This window comes from Sebastes umbrosus, chromosome 4 (assembly GCF_015220745.1).
Source record: "Sebastes umbrosus isolate fSebUmb1 chromosome 4, fSebUmb1.pri, whole genome shotgun sequence".
Classification (NCBI taxonomy): domain Eukaryota; kingdom Metazoa; phylum Chordata; class Actinopteri; order Perciformes; family Sebastidae; genus Sebastes; species Sebastes umbrosus.
Genome location: NC_051272.1, coordinates 22235083 through 22250085, shown reverse-complemented (window position 1 = coordinate 22250085; position 15003 = coordinate 22235083). Strand labels below are relative to the sequence as shown.

The 15003-nt window shown below is 37.5% G+C and overlaps 1 protein-coding gene across 2 annotated transcripts; it reads left to right on the top strand.

Annotated features, from left to right (window-relative positions):
- Positions 1 to 2136: 2136 nt before the first annotated feature.
- LOC119487487 (glucoside xylosyltransferase 1-like) lies at positions 2137 to 12288 on the top strand. 2 transcript variants are annotated; one of them, XM_037768421.1, is made up of 8 exons: positions 2137 to 2475; positions 2784 to 2861; positions 4363 to 4546; positions 4846 to 4977; positions 5070 to 5321; positions 6220 to 6343; positions 7303 to 7475; positions 10451 to 12288. In XM_037768421.1, exons 1-8 carry the CDS (start codon positions 2267 to 2269, stop codon positions 10610 to 10612), a joined length of 1314 nt encoding a protein of 437 aa, XP_037624349.1. In that variant the 5' UTR covers positions 2137 to 2266; the 3' UTR covers positions 10613 to 12288. The 2 variants fall into 2 exon arrangements, with proteins under 2 accessions (XP_037624349.1, XP_037624350.1); XM_037768422.1 differs by lacking the exon at positions 2784 to 2861 and having other exon boundaries at positions 2139 to 2475.
- The last annotated feature ends 2715 nt before the right edge of the window (positions 12289 to 15003 follow it).

Genomic DNA, 15003 nt, shown 5'->3' with positions numbered 1-15003 from the left:
TTTGTAAAACACATGGATTTCTTTAAAGTTGCTTTATTGTAAGAAAACTCTCCTCAATGATTTGCTACAGCATCTCCACAGTTAATAGATTGATTTTTTAAATTTGTTAACCTTTTTTCTAGGGCTGTCAAAAGTTCGTTTTAACGCCACTCATTTCTTTAATGCATAACTCAACTTGCAATTTTTAGGTTGTAGCGGGCTCAGTTTTAGAGCTAGAGTGAGGAAAAACTTGCATGGCCTTTTTCAAAGGGGTCCATTGACTGCTGACCTCAAGATATGTGAATGAAAATGGGTTCTATGGGTACCCACGAGTCTCCCCTTTACAGACATGCCCACTTTATGATAATCACATGCAGTTTTGGGGCGAGTCATAGTCAAGTCAACACACTGACACACTGACAGCTGTTGTTGCCTGTCGGGCTACAGTTTGCCATGTTATGATTCAAGCATATTTTCTATGCTAAATGCAGTACCTGTGAGGGTTTCTGGACAATATTTGTCATTGTTTCGTGTTAATAGATTTCCAGTAATAAATATACACATACATTTGCATAAAGCAGCATATTTGCCCACTGCCATGTTGATAAGCGTATTACATTCTTGACAAATCTCCCTTCAAGGTACATTTGAACAGATAAAAAAAATATGCGATTAATCACGACTAATCGTGGACAATCATGCAATTAATTGTGATTAAATATTTTAATCGATTGACAGCCCTACTTTTTTCACATCATGACCGATATGTTGCATAAAGACAAGACATGAAAAGGCAAAAGACTTGATAGCCAGTTAAAGTAAATCAATAAGTTGTACACATTTCACGGTATGTGTGCATTATTATTACCCTTCAACCATGTTCCTTACGCTTGTGTAGTTGTGTCTTGAAAGGAGACCCCTTAAAGCAATAATGGAAAGTAACTAATTTACATACATTTACTCACATACTGTACATAAGTACAACCTTGACATACTTGAGTATTTCCACCTGCTACTTTATACTTCTACCTCACAGCACTTTAGAGGGAATTTTTTTACTTTTTTTTTTTTAAACAGTTTATTTCAGAATTTTGTTAATACAACTCTGATAATGCATTGCACAAACATGTTTGGACTGATAGATATCCCACCCACCCCAACCCATGACAATACCCCGAGGGCACTCAAAAAAAAGTACAAAAATAAATATAAATAAATAGATAAATAAATAAAAGAAAAGAAAAAGAAATAAACATAAATAATGATAAATTGTTAGAGGTTTAGGACAGTACACCCTATCATCTAGGGCACTGACATGCATAAAACAAGCACAGGAATTAAGCCGAAGAGTTAAACACAAAGATAAAAAATGAATTTTTGTACTTTTACTCCACTACATTTATTTAACAGCCAATTCAAGATTCAAGATTCAAGAGTTTTATTTGCCATTTGCACCTAAGTACATTGGAATTCTGAGCAGTTTACACCGAGTCAAATTTAAGAAAGGAAAGAAAGGTAGAAAAGGCACAAGGTAATTACAGTACAAAATAAGTATCACATTCAACTCAACACAATAAATAAATAAATTATTAAAATATAAAGCGCCCTCAGTGTAGTCAATAAATAAACTAAACTACCCTCTGCATAGGAACGATACCCCCAGAATACAAATATACAGTATATATTATATATGCTCCATGACCATGTTAAAAGAACTTGTAGCTCTCATAAAAATATTTAAAAAAAAGAAATAATTAATATATTTCAGACAATTACACAGTGGAAGGCAGCATGTTGCACAGCATTACAGTCCATTCAGTTCAGGTGTACTGTGTGTCAATAATGGTATGGAGGTGAGGTGAGGTGTGGGGTATTTGTTTCCCAATTACCTTGCATATTAAGAATTTGCAAACAAAATACAAAATCACTTATAAAACATGCATTGTTACAGATGAAACAATCCAACATTAGACTGCTGTTTTTACACTTCAGTGTTATTATACCCCAGTGTTGCTGTTCCCATCCTGTGTGATACATTATAATTATGAATGGCTCTTCTACACTTCAGCTACCTGGCTGTCACACACACACTGTAACTGTTACTGTTACTGACAGATGGTTGATCAAACCAAACACACGTGTGTAACAGCTGTGGGTGGGGCTGGAAACTGTAAACACCAACTGTGCTCTTTGGTTTTAGCTTCTGACTTGATGTTATGAGGTAGATCAGCTCAGCTGGTAGATAAAAGATCAACAAACATGTTCCTTTAGCGCATAAATACTCAAAATGCGATGCTACCTTCAAGCATTTCTCCTGTGCATGGTCTTCACCTTCTTCTCACTGCTGTATGTGTTCAATCAACTAGCCTCCAGCTTGGAGGACAGAGACGACTGGGACCGGAAAGAGCAGGGGATAATACCCGACAGGCGCGGTCATGACTCCGGGCAGCTTTTCAGGAAAAGCCCAGGATCGGCAGGCGAAGAAGGCCTTGACAGGTAGCTTAGCTACAGGGCTGATAGTAATGTAACATAAAATGGATAAACTGAGAATATAACGTTAGTCTAAAGTGTATTAATTGTGCTGTTTTTACTTTACACCCACTGTCTATAACTTAAATGTGTTAGAAATTGCTATTTTGTTTAAATCTAAAAGCTATCACCTGATAGCTAAGCTAGCTGGATTTAAAGGATGAACACCTGTAACTGTGGGAGGCAGATCTAATCTAATCCCAACACATGTCTGATGTCCAAGAGATTATAATTTAACTTTGAGGATCCAAAAGATCATGTTTTCATTCTGTCAGGTGTAAGTCACTGTCAGCATATTGGAGACTGCCTGCTGATGTTTGTGGAGTGAACTGCTTGTTGGAATCATCTCTTAGGTATGACTGATTTTGTGCATCTCTATAAACTCATACCAATGTTCTTTATATCAGAAGGCTTCAATTTACAACTTTCACCTCCTTCCTCCACAGTTAAGAGTAAATACTAGTAATGGGAATTCAGGCTCTTTTTAGTGAGCCAGATCATTTGGCTCAGCTCACCAAGAAGAGCCGGCTCTTTCGGCTCCCAAACAGCTCTTTGTTTTACCACTTCTGCCTTTTATAAGTCAGCCAAATTTAGCGCTGTTTTGACCTTTGATTAGTAATTGTGCACATATATAACTTAAATTATTCAATATAATTATACTAAACCTTATAATTTCCAGAATACCATAATTTTACATGCTGCTTCGTTTCCGACTGTCACTCATCTTGTCTGCTATTCGTGCAACGCAACGCAACGCAACGCAACGCACTGCACTGCACTGCATCGCACCGTACCACACCGCACTGCAAAGCACCGCACCGCAACACGACGCACCGCACTCCTCTCTCTTTCTCTCCCTCCTGCTCTGTACCTGTAGACCGTCAGCGTGCCGCGCACCCCCGCCCCTCCCTGCTTGATGGTATGATCCTTGTCTGTCATCACCTGAATGATCGGACGGACGTCATTAACACAACATTCAGTCACAGTCAGTGCATGGAGTGCCCGTGGCGCGGAGAAGATCGTGCTATCATTCTGCCTTGAATTAAGTAAAGAAAAAAATGGCTCTCGGACGGGAGCCGGCTCTTATCGTTCACTTAAAAGAGCCGGCTCTTTGAACCGGCTCGTTCGCGACCGACACATCACTAGTCCACAGTTCAGAGTAAATACTTGGTGTATTGCTGCACTCGCAGGGTACCTTGAAACTACCTTTAAGCTAGAAGTCATAAGTACAAGCAGTTATCAGAAATCAAAGATAATAACGACACTTTGAGTTGTCAGTGTAAAGCCATCTCATAATCATTAGTACCTAAAAGCTGTTCTAATTTGGTGAAAAAAATACTTTATTCTACATTACATTTCAACCTGAAATCTTTACTTATCATAGATTGACATTCACATAAAAAAACATTAAACATGCCAGTATCTTATCAACAGACTTCTGTCTTGCTACTGTTTAATCTTTGCTTGCATCATCCGATGCAAATCTGGAGGATAACTAGAGCCTTGTACAAAATTAACATCATTTTGTCAATTCTAATTGTGTATGTATGTAGGCCTGCCATACCATCACGTGTACACAGAGGTATGATTGAAATTTGGCAATAATTCAAGAGTTCTAAACTTGAAAGTTATAGGAGCGCTTGGTGGCAGCACAGAGCATGAATGATAGTCCCGATCTACATTTCATTAAACCTAATGACAGTTCCGACGCTACAGGGCTGAGCACAATTCATCTGAGCCTGCTGATATCTTCATTACTTAGTTCTCTCCTGCAGTTGTCAGTGTATCCATGCTGTTATACGAATACAAACTGAAGTTGATTACTGATTCATTTGACTTTGTCTCATCTCTTAGAGAGAGGTCAGGCTCTGCAGTCAAGCAACATAGCAATGAGAGAAGTCATCTGGCTGTGGTGGCCTGTGGCTCCAGGCTAGAGGAGACTCTTGTCATGTTGAAGTCTGCTGTTCTCCTCAGCAAAAAGCCTCTGCACTTCTACATCTTTGCTGAAGATGATCTACACAACCGCTTCAGAATTGCTGTAAGTGTCTTCCTCTACAACACCAGAAACGTTCATGTACTTGTGCATTCATTTTCTGGTTGTACATAGTTTCTTGCACACAAACTGTGCAAGCAAACTCAAAGCATGTTTGTGAAACAGTCTGCCATTGTGCATGCATGAATATTTTTTACAGTAAAGACTTCTTTTTACACAGTTGTTGTCATTTTCTGGCCTAAAGGCTGAGATGCATCATTTTTTTAAAAAAACAACTTAAGATAAAATCTTACATGTGGATATTGTTGAGGTACAATTTTTCTTTGTGCTATCTTTTCTTAAAGCTGGACTCCTGGCCCAGAACAGTTCAGACCAAGTTTAACTTCACCATCTACTCCATCACGTTTCCCAAGGAGAATGCGAATGAGTGGAAGAAGCTCTTCAAACCTTGTGCCTCTCAGAGGCTCTTCCTGCCAGTAGGTCCAGAGTCATCCTCCATGCATATAACTTGTAACAATTACACATTTGCAAAATGTACTCATGAGTTTTTTTGTGCTCTGTTTTCCAGCTGATTCTGAAGGAGGTGGATTCTTTGCTCTATGTGGACACAGATATCATTTTTCTGCAGCCAGTAGAGGACATCTGGGCCCTTCTTTCTCAGTTCAATTCGAGCCACTTAGCTGCCATGGCTCCGGAGCATGAGGAGCCGCGCATCGGCTGGTACAACCGTTTTGCCCGCCACCCTTACTATGGCAAGACGGGCATCAACTCAGGGGTCATGCTCATGAACATGACGCGCCTCAGGGAGAAATCTTTTAAGGTAAGATTATTATTATTTTTTTTCTTGTGTAGTTTTTTGCAGCATGTTAACTACTGTCAGCTGTTGCTATGTGCTTTTTCCAATTTAATATACCAGTAATCCCCTTATTCACATTTTGCCATGTGTATTGGTTGATATCAGCAATCATTGTTACATTCTGAATATCTACAGTGAATAAATTATACTAGGAGAAATTGTGTTTTGGGGGTCCTCCTCCAAGAAAATTTGAAGGTGTTTGACTGCAGTTTCACATTATTTTGGACCATAATTATTACTATAGATAATGCCCAAAAAGCTTAAAGAGAAAACTTGAACCTGAACATTTAATTCTTCTGGAAATGCTAAATAATATGTAAAATGTATATATATATACACATGTAATAATGTGTAAAATAATATTCTGTAAATCTAAAGAACAGATTCAGAAAACATTTAAAAATGTTTAATTAATTATATTTATTCACAAAAAAAGTTATGATGAACAGTTCACTAATTATTTTACAAAAAGGATGTGAACATTGTATCGATAAATTACAGGCGGATATTTGTATTCTCATGTATGGAGTGATATGATGTTATATTAAACAACATCTTTACATTCAGTTAATCATTGAAACATCTACAGTAGGGATGTGTGAAATTTAGACATTGACAAAATATTTGAGAATACTGAAGGAGGCTTCAGGAGTAGCTGTACTACCAAGATTGACCAGCTGAGGTCACTCTTGTAATACTTTTCTAAACCGCCACACTGAAATATTCCATTGAAAGACAAAACATTTTCTTTGGGTCGATGTGAAGTGTTGACAAAGGGATGCATCTTCCAGAATTGCAGGTTTGTGATTTCCTGATGCAAACTGATATGAATGCTCTCTGATTGCTGTATTTTTCCCTCTAGAATGACATGACAACAGTTGCACTGAAGTGGGAGGAAATCCTTATGCCACTTCTCCAGAAGTATAAACTCAATATCACCTGGGGTGACCAGGACCTTCTTAATATCATATTTCACCATAACCCAGGTTTGTGCAGTCACATATACAGCATTTTTTTTACTCATAAATGTTACGTTAGTTCAGGACACAAACAAGACTTCACTAACAGGGTTTCTGCAGGTTAAAAAGTCTTAAATTCAATTAAATTCAGGCCTAAAATGTATTTTATAGGTCTTAAAATTAATGCTCTACTGTTGTGTTAACTGCAAATAATCAAGAGGGTTTTCAAATGAATTTTTTTGCTTGGCGGGAGAACGGAACCACAGTCGAAATAAAGGTTTTCCACCCTGGTCAGAATTTACTCACGCACATCCATGAAGCGTGCCACTGTCTCCATGGAGATTATCATGCTATCCTAACAGCTTCTTAAAATTTAGATTTTAGATTTAGACTTCGATTCTATTCTGTTTCACTTTGCTGCGATGGGGAAGTGCAAATTCAACCAGACCTGGATGGAGAATACAATGATGCTACCTTTGTATGAATCAAAGCGTTAGAATCGCACTTAAAATGTGAAAACCATCAAGCCGCGATAAAAAGTCGGCAACAGATGCTGGCCATCTCTCAATATTGTTCGGCGGCGGTCCACGCTAAGGTACCACAGCAGACAGCCACCAGTTCAGCAAGCGCATTAACTGGAACTCCGAGCAACTTCCGGACAGCGTTTCGGTCAAATATATCACTATAAATTAATATACTTAAAGTAATTCTAGGACTTATTTTCATTTATACTAATTCTCCTTCATAGTTGTGCCAGTATGACCGCATATACAAATGGGTATTATTAAATTTCATTCTATGTGGCCTTAAAAAAGTCTTAAAAGTCTTAAATTTAACTTGTTGAAACCCTGACTAAAGATGTTTGTTTTCTTGGATATTTACCATCAAATAAACTTATATTTGTGGGGTTTTAGCAGGTTCTTATTGAATTAACCTTGTTATTTACAATCCGTATCCACCCAATCATGTCTCTTGCTGTGTTACAGAAAGCCTGTATGTGTTCCCCTGCCAGTGGAACTACCGTCCAGACCACTGTATCTACGGCAGCAACTGTCAACAGGCTGACCAAGAAGGTGTCTTCATTCTCCATGGTAACAGGGGAGTTTACCATGATGACAAGCAGCCTGCATTTCGAGCCGTCTACGAGGCCATCCAAAAGGTAGAGACAGCCTCTCTAAGTAGAAATCTGTGGTTTCTCTGAGCCCCTACAGTAAGGGTTGTTAGCAATCACCACGTCTTACAAAAAGATCTTGAATTGAATTGAGTATATTTATTCTTCACAAGTTTTTGTTAAGAGCATTCCAGACACGGCTAACTGGATAACTTAATGTAAGGGGAAGTTTGTTTATTCTACTGAGGAGCAGTCATTTTTATAGACTTTCTCTTTGGTGCCTCTGTTTCTTTAGAGGGCTGTTGTGTAGGTAGTCCAGACTGTTTGGAGAGCCATTTTCTTGTCATTAAATTATCAATAGGCACTCCGGGTCGTTGCTTTTCTCTCATAGATGCTTCCGTCCACCAGTGCTTAATCAATAGCCTGTTAAACATTTCCGTCATCCTGCCTTAGCTCTCCAAACCAGACAAATCAGCCCCACCCTGCTTTGACCACTGGAATGGTTAGATGTTTTCAACTAGAAGGCTAAAATTCATGAAGTAAAGAAATGTGTTAGCAATGGACAATGGAGGTCTATGGCACAGAGAGATAAGCAATACCAGAATTGAGACACACACACACAATACTTGTTAGTAGGAGCAATTTATTGTTGTTTTCTTCATTGGATTTGTTGACAATAATCACCACTGTCATCCTTTAATATCCTCCTCTTGGGTTTGTGCATAGGCCTGATTTCACTTGGAACAGCTGATGAGGTCTGGCTGCCTCTTTACGCCTTCTGTAAACTCTAAATATTTTCAGAATTTTTAGCCTCCTTAAGTTGGTATGACGCCCTACTGAGCACACTGCCAGTGCATTGCTGCTTCAAAATGAAGACAGAATTTGGATTAAAAAAGTACGACATCTGTCAAAATTGACTCTGCGTTATTTATGCGTTTCAGCTTTCGTGGCTTAAAAAAAGTCCACTACAAAATCCATCATCGGTGAGCGAGCAAGTCAGCCGGAGAGCTCTCTGCTGCGCTGGCGGCTCGCCTTTCGATCTGCTCTTGTTGATTTCAGCACACCGGTCAACATGCAGGCAGCAATCGCGGGAGTAAGGGAAGCCTCATTAGCTGGTCTCCATCCATTACCGCCACAGGGTCCAGCCTGGCCACTATCACTGCGGGCAATGTTCTCAGCCATTAAGTAAACGAGCGGGCTTCATTATGGGGCACTCGGCCCTCGTGCCTCCATCAGTCTCTCCGACAGCACAAACACGCATGCAGCATCCAAGACAGCACATACCAGATTTTAGGAGGCGGAGGAGTGCTGTGGTTTGTCATTAGTAATCATAATACCTGTCCTGTATTAAATAAATAAATGTAAGATACGGGGCTTTGTAGTACAATTAGCCTATTAGAAAAGAGCCTGGTCTAACTTAAGAGCATTTCATCCTTTTGTTGTTATAGTCTATATTTTGTTGAAGCTTTTATCAGTGCTTCCTGTTGCTCCAGCTCCTCAGGCCCCCTCCCACTTTGTTCCCACACAGTCCTTTGAGGACAGCATCCTAAAGCCTGGAGCAGGCAATTCTGGAGGAAACTCTCATTTCCATCCCACCAAGAGCTCCTTAGTCAGCCCCGGCTCTCCCAGCCAGCGGAGGAGCTCGCAATAAAGGGCACTACCATTACGCAGCCAAGCCCACAGAAGAGTTGTAAAATTTTTAGTGCTGATGCTAGTTTGAGACATCCATGATGGCTGTGTGGACAACGCATCAGCCAGCATCCACATAAAAATCGATAGGAGGCTGTTGATGGTGCTTTATTGCCTGCTGCAGTATATGAAAGATAATAAAGCAAGTGTGCTTTGAGTTACCTAATGCTTGGCCAAACTGGAGTCAAATGAGATGCTGTAAAATAGTGATTTCCTCTTATTTACTAGAGCAGTAAAAGAATGGGATACCTCAATCCAAAAACAAAAGGCTGCATCCTTATTTACATACTGTACGTGACAAAAGCCTGAGCTGCTTATATTAACTGGCTGAAGGGCTGGAAGTTTTATCTTTGCTGTTCACTTGGTGACACAAAAGCATTCAATAATGAAGCATATCTGGAATGCTGCAGCTGTAGCTCTCCCCAATGCTGTTACGCCTTACTGAGCCCATTCTTGTATAGTTGTGGTAACAGATATTCATCATCCAAACACAACTCTGAATTGACAGTTATGAATCAAATGCAGAATGTTATTGTCTTGAAGTGACAGTGATAAATGTGGCACTTTAATTCTTGTGATTTGAAAGCAGTTCTTATTGTCCCATCATGGTTGTCACAGCAGGCAACAAGTGTAAAAACTAGGGCTGTCAAAGTTTGTTTTAATGCAAAACAAAAGCGCATTAACGCAATTTGCGAATTTTAGGTTGTAGCAGGCTCAGTTTTAAAGCTAGAGTGACGATTCTGGCATCATATGAAACTATAAAACCTAAGGAATCCATTGGTACCAACCATGTCATACTAGCTTGTAGCGAAGGAGGTTAAATAATGCTCCAAACATTGGCAACATTTTTGTGAGGAAAAACTGGCATGGCCATTTTCAATTGTTTCCCTTGACCTCTGACCTCAAGATATGACATGCAGTTTTGGGAAAATCATAGTCAAGTCAGCACACTGACAGCTGTTGTTGCCTGTTGGGCTTGAGTTTGCCATGTTATGATTTGAGCATATTTTTTATGCTAAATGCAGTACCTGTGAGGGTTTCTGGACGATATGTGTCATTGTTTTGTGTTCATCATGATTCATTATGGAAAATCATGCAACTAATCAAGATAAAAAAAATGTAATCACTTGACAGCCCTAGTAAATACACACACGTCTGCTTGATTTAAAAAAATTTAAAAAAGCATGTTTTGAGTCTTTCTTGAGTAATATGAGGTGTAGGAAAAGAGTTAAAATTAAAGACACATAACCGTGGATGTACAAAGCTGCAATAAAATCAGATCTTTAATTTGAAATCAAAATATTAATACCCGCTCTCTTTTCTCATCATCGCAGTATCCATTTGGTGAGAACATGGAGACCTCACTGCTTCAGCCGTTGGAAGCGTCGCTACAGACCACCACAAATACCTACTGTGGAAGAGCCAGTCACCTGTTTACGAAGAAGTTAAAACAGAGCATCATGTCTGTTCAACAAGATGTCACACAGAGAAGATGATTTCTCTCTGGAAGTAGAGACTTGGATGGTACAGCACTCCTGTGGAGACAATGAGCTGGATGACAAACAGACTCAGGTCAACACTGAACATTCGTTTATGAATTGCATATCAAGACTGGACATGAAGAAAGGTAATCTGTGGAACAGGTTATATATTTTTTATTCTCAAGTGAAGTCAATGTTGGTACATGCTGTATCTGTCCAATGAACGCACAATCAGGTCACAAATGCTTTCTCACCATGGTGGAAAATGCACTGACACTTTTGAGAAAGAACCTACAATCACTTTGTACCATTGTCTTTGGGGGAAAAAAAAGAAACAGCAGGGTACTTAAATAAGTACGCTTATGAAGAGTATTTTATCAGAGTTGTTTTAATATAATTTTGCATACAGGTTTTGTACTTGTGTTTTTGGTACTGCAGTATATCGTGGAAAATGGTTGGCGTCATTTTCAGGTACTTGTTATAGTTTCGCAATTGTCTTCCTTTTTTCATTGAACAAAACAAATGCTTTAAAGAAAACTTTAAAGAATATCATCATCATCATTAATAGAATATCATCAGTATTTATTATTATTGGACATCTGTGACAGGAAGCACTTTTGATGTCTACCTTAAAACGTAACCATGAAGCTATCTTTTCATATACTCTGGTATGGGAGTTTGTCAAAGAATTGTTTAATGTATATTGTATTATTCTTTAAGTAATTTCAGTAACTTTACCAATATGAACATGTTTTCCTATAACTATAAACGATGGACCCTATCTTAAACCCGGCGCAGAATGCAGGACAACTCTCATTGCTATTTTCAGACCGACGCAGTTGTCATTTTCACGCCATTTTCATCTGTGCACCCATGGGCAAATTTAATTTAAATTGATACATAATAACAAAAACAAAACAAACAGTAAAACATAACAGGTAATGTCTTTAACGTGTCTGTAAAACACTGTTCCCGCTCAGCTTGGTATGGTAGGATTTTGGCATCTTAATAGAAAATGCCTTCATTTGGTTGCTTCGTCTTAAAAACTAAATATTCTCTTATTGCATTTGGCAGAAAAAAAACGGGAACAAAATGCTGCTAAAAAAAAAAAAAAACACAACTTAAGAGACGTAATGCAATAGTGCCAATGTTTTTGAACTCTTTAGCTATTACAATATCCAGACAGTCGAGCACGCAAACATGTACACGCATCCACAAACGCACCCTTAAAATGGGTGCGTAAGTCTTAAAATGAGGTGTGGCCAGGAGCATTGTTTGCGAATTGCTATCTTGAGGCGTTAACATTAACATTATTAGTATTATACTATTTGTTGAATTAGATTCCAGTGGTGGCTGCGTTGGATTGTTTCCAACTGATGGATCTAAACATTTCCAATAACTCCAAAGCGTTGTAAAGTCCAAAATTCAAAATGTACTTTGCGTCAAGATTATGCGCCGTTTAACCAGCAGAAGCAAAGCGATTTGTTTTCAATCAAGTCAGCTAGCATCATGAAATCTGCCTCCAGACAGGTTTAGCAAAAAATTTGCACTATTGATTTGAGAAATTGAGTATTGTAACAACACAAAAAATCATATCTGAGATTTTAAAGTTTTACTGAAAAGCCAGCATAGACATTCAAGTGTATATGAAATGAATGGGAAATAAATATTTTATTAAAAAGCATTTCCAATGGTGTCTGTGATTCAGTATGGAGTTTTGGAAGTTTGTAGTCTTATAAAGCCTTTTTGTACCAGCCGTCATAACCACTTTGCATAAACTATACTTGTTGCCCACTCACTCTACACAAAGACCGAGCATGAGCCACAGCAGCAAGCTAAAAATAAGAAATTAATGTGAAGTGCGAAGACTTCAGAAAGTGTTGTTAGATGACTGAAAAGGAGCTGATGTGTCTGGGTCAGTAGCCTCTGGCTCTTCATTTCACAGGCAGATTGACAGACGTGCCTGGAATAAGCAATAGATCTGCATGATGAATTTAAAATGGTCTCTATTCTAAGAAGCTGTTTGATACATCCATCTTTCTTCCTGCGAAATTACAAAGTGTGCAGTAAGAATTACCACTTCACAAGTTTTACAAGTTACATCTAAAGCTTAATTAGAGCTGAAGCTCAATTTAGATGTGAAGCCAGTAGAAACCCAGCAGTATTTCTAATAAAAAAAAGAAGCATTTTGGCAATGAATGGTTGTACTGCATTGTAAGCTAATGAACAATAACATGCTTATAGGGCTTTAAGGAAAGGCTTGTGAATTGGCACTGGTTCATATTTTTAATAGAGAATAATATGCATATGTTGTTCTGCTGTCTGGATACAAAAAGCCAAACACTAAAAACACTAGAGGTCAATTTATTTCTCCAATGAAGTAATTATACATTTGCAGTATAGAAGTGCTCGATGATATTATTGAATACCTTCAAGTACAAGCCTTAGTAAGATGGATGTTTACAACTTCAATAAGCAAAGGATATTCAGTTTTTAGGGGGAAAGGCTAATGCTGCTGCCTGGTTTCACTCCCCCCCGAGTATAATGGTGATTGAGGTCTCATTCTCTTTCGGTCTGACAGGAACTGCCAATGGATTATTCATGTTATTGCTTGCACCACTTGGCCTCCGTAATGTTCAATAGCGATTTAAAGCCCAGGCATAAATTAAAACAGTCAGAGGCAAATGGCCCAACACAGAGTAAAAAGGGTCACAAAGTAAGGATTATGCAATATGAGGCAGTGCAAGTCATCAACATCCTCTTTACATGAGAAGAGTGGGGAGCTTACATCATTTATAACGACCGTTATGTGCACAGGATATTTAGAGTTTTAAAACGACAGGATGTGTTTTTCAGATGGCAGAATGCATTACATCTGGGACCAGATGTAAAAATGATGTGCGCTCACAAAAAACGACGCATACACCATTTCCCATTCGTAAACTAGAATTTAGTAGACTGTCTACAGAGAATATGTGTGCATACATGCAGCTTTCTACAAGAGATTGATTATGTGAAAAATGAATTAAATATTTTCCACCTGGTGGCAGCGGAAAAAAAAAGTTAACACCACATCGACACCTTTTAAGTTGATTTAGCAAACAATTGGCTGTTTACACATCCAGCATTTATGCAACCTCATCATTAATTTGGAGACATGTTTCTGGCTACCTTAAACTTGTGTGACAGCAAAATAATGATCTGAAATTCTAAATGAAGCTTTGTAAAGCTGAGAGCATTTGGGTGATGATTCTCAGGTTCCTTACTACGAGTATCCCCCATTTTCACATTGTCACATTGTTTTCACTTTGTCCTTTGATACATTATTATTATAAAAATATTTTAGCCAATTTAAAATTTCTGTGTTTACAGTTGGTTGAGTGTGACCCTTCAAAACAAGACAGAAAGAGCAATATGTCATATATTTGGTATTTATGATTGAAGTCTATACTATGACTTTTTTGACAAATTACATTTTTATGACATAACTGTACAATGACTTTTCATGACATCTTTTCCAACATACTATACTATGACTTTCTTATGACATTTCCATGACATTTTTTATGACATACTATATTATGATTTGATATGATATTTTATATAACTTACTATACTATTTTTATTTTTATTTATTTTTAAATTAAAAAAAAAATATATTTTTTTTTATTTTATTATACTATATTTATTTTTTCGACATGCTATACTATGACTTTTTTTATGACTTTTTTAAGCCACACTGTGATATGACATTCTTATGATTTTTTTGACATAGTATACCATGACATTTTTATGATTTTTTTCAACATTTTATACTATCACTTTTTATGACTCTTCTTGACATACTATATTAGACCTTTTCATGATTTTTTTTGACATACTACACTATGCCTTTTTAATGCCTTTTTTCGACATGCTATACTATGATTTGTTTTTAACTTTTTTGACATACTATACTATGAATTTTTTCAAAATACTATACTATGCCATTTTTTCTACTTTTTCTACATACTATACTATGATCTTTTTATGATTTTTTTCGACATGCCTTACTTTGACTTTTTTCGACATACTACGCTATTGCTTTTTTCGAAATACTATACTATGATCTTTTTCTGACATAATATACTATGACTTTTTTTTTGCTTTTTTCGACATATACAATAACTTTTGTATGATTTTTTTCAACATGCTGTTCTATGACTTATTTGTTAACATTCTATACTAAATTTTTTTTATTACTTTTTTGGTCATACCATATGACTTTTTTTCGACATACTATCCTATGACTTTTTTCACTTTTTTCGACATACTATACTATTACCTTTTTATGATTTTTTTCGACATGCTATACCACAACTTTCAAAAAAAAAATTCCGACATACTATGCTGTCTTTGTTATGACC

Bases quoted from the DNA above. Each gene is read 5' to 3' on its own strand.
- LOC119487487 (XM_037768421.1), top strand. From the start codon at position 2,267: ATGCGATGCTACCTTCAAGCATTTCTCCTGTGCATGGTCTTCACCTTC. The intron at 2,862-4,362 runs GTATGACTGATT...CTCATCTCTTAG, and splicing joins TTGTTGGAATCATCTCTTAG to AGAGAGGTCAGGCTCTGCAG. The intron at 4,547-4,845 runs GTAAGTGTCTTC...CTTTTCTTAAAG, and splicing joins ACAACCGCTTCAGAATTGCT to CTGGACTCCTGGCCCAGAAC.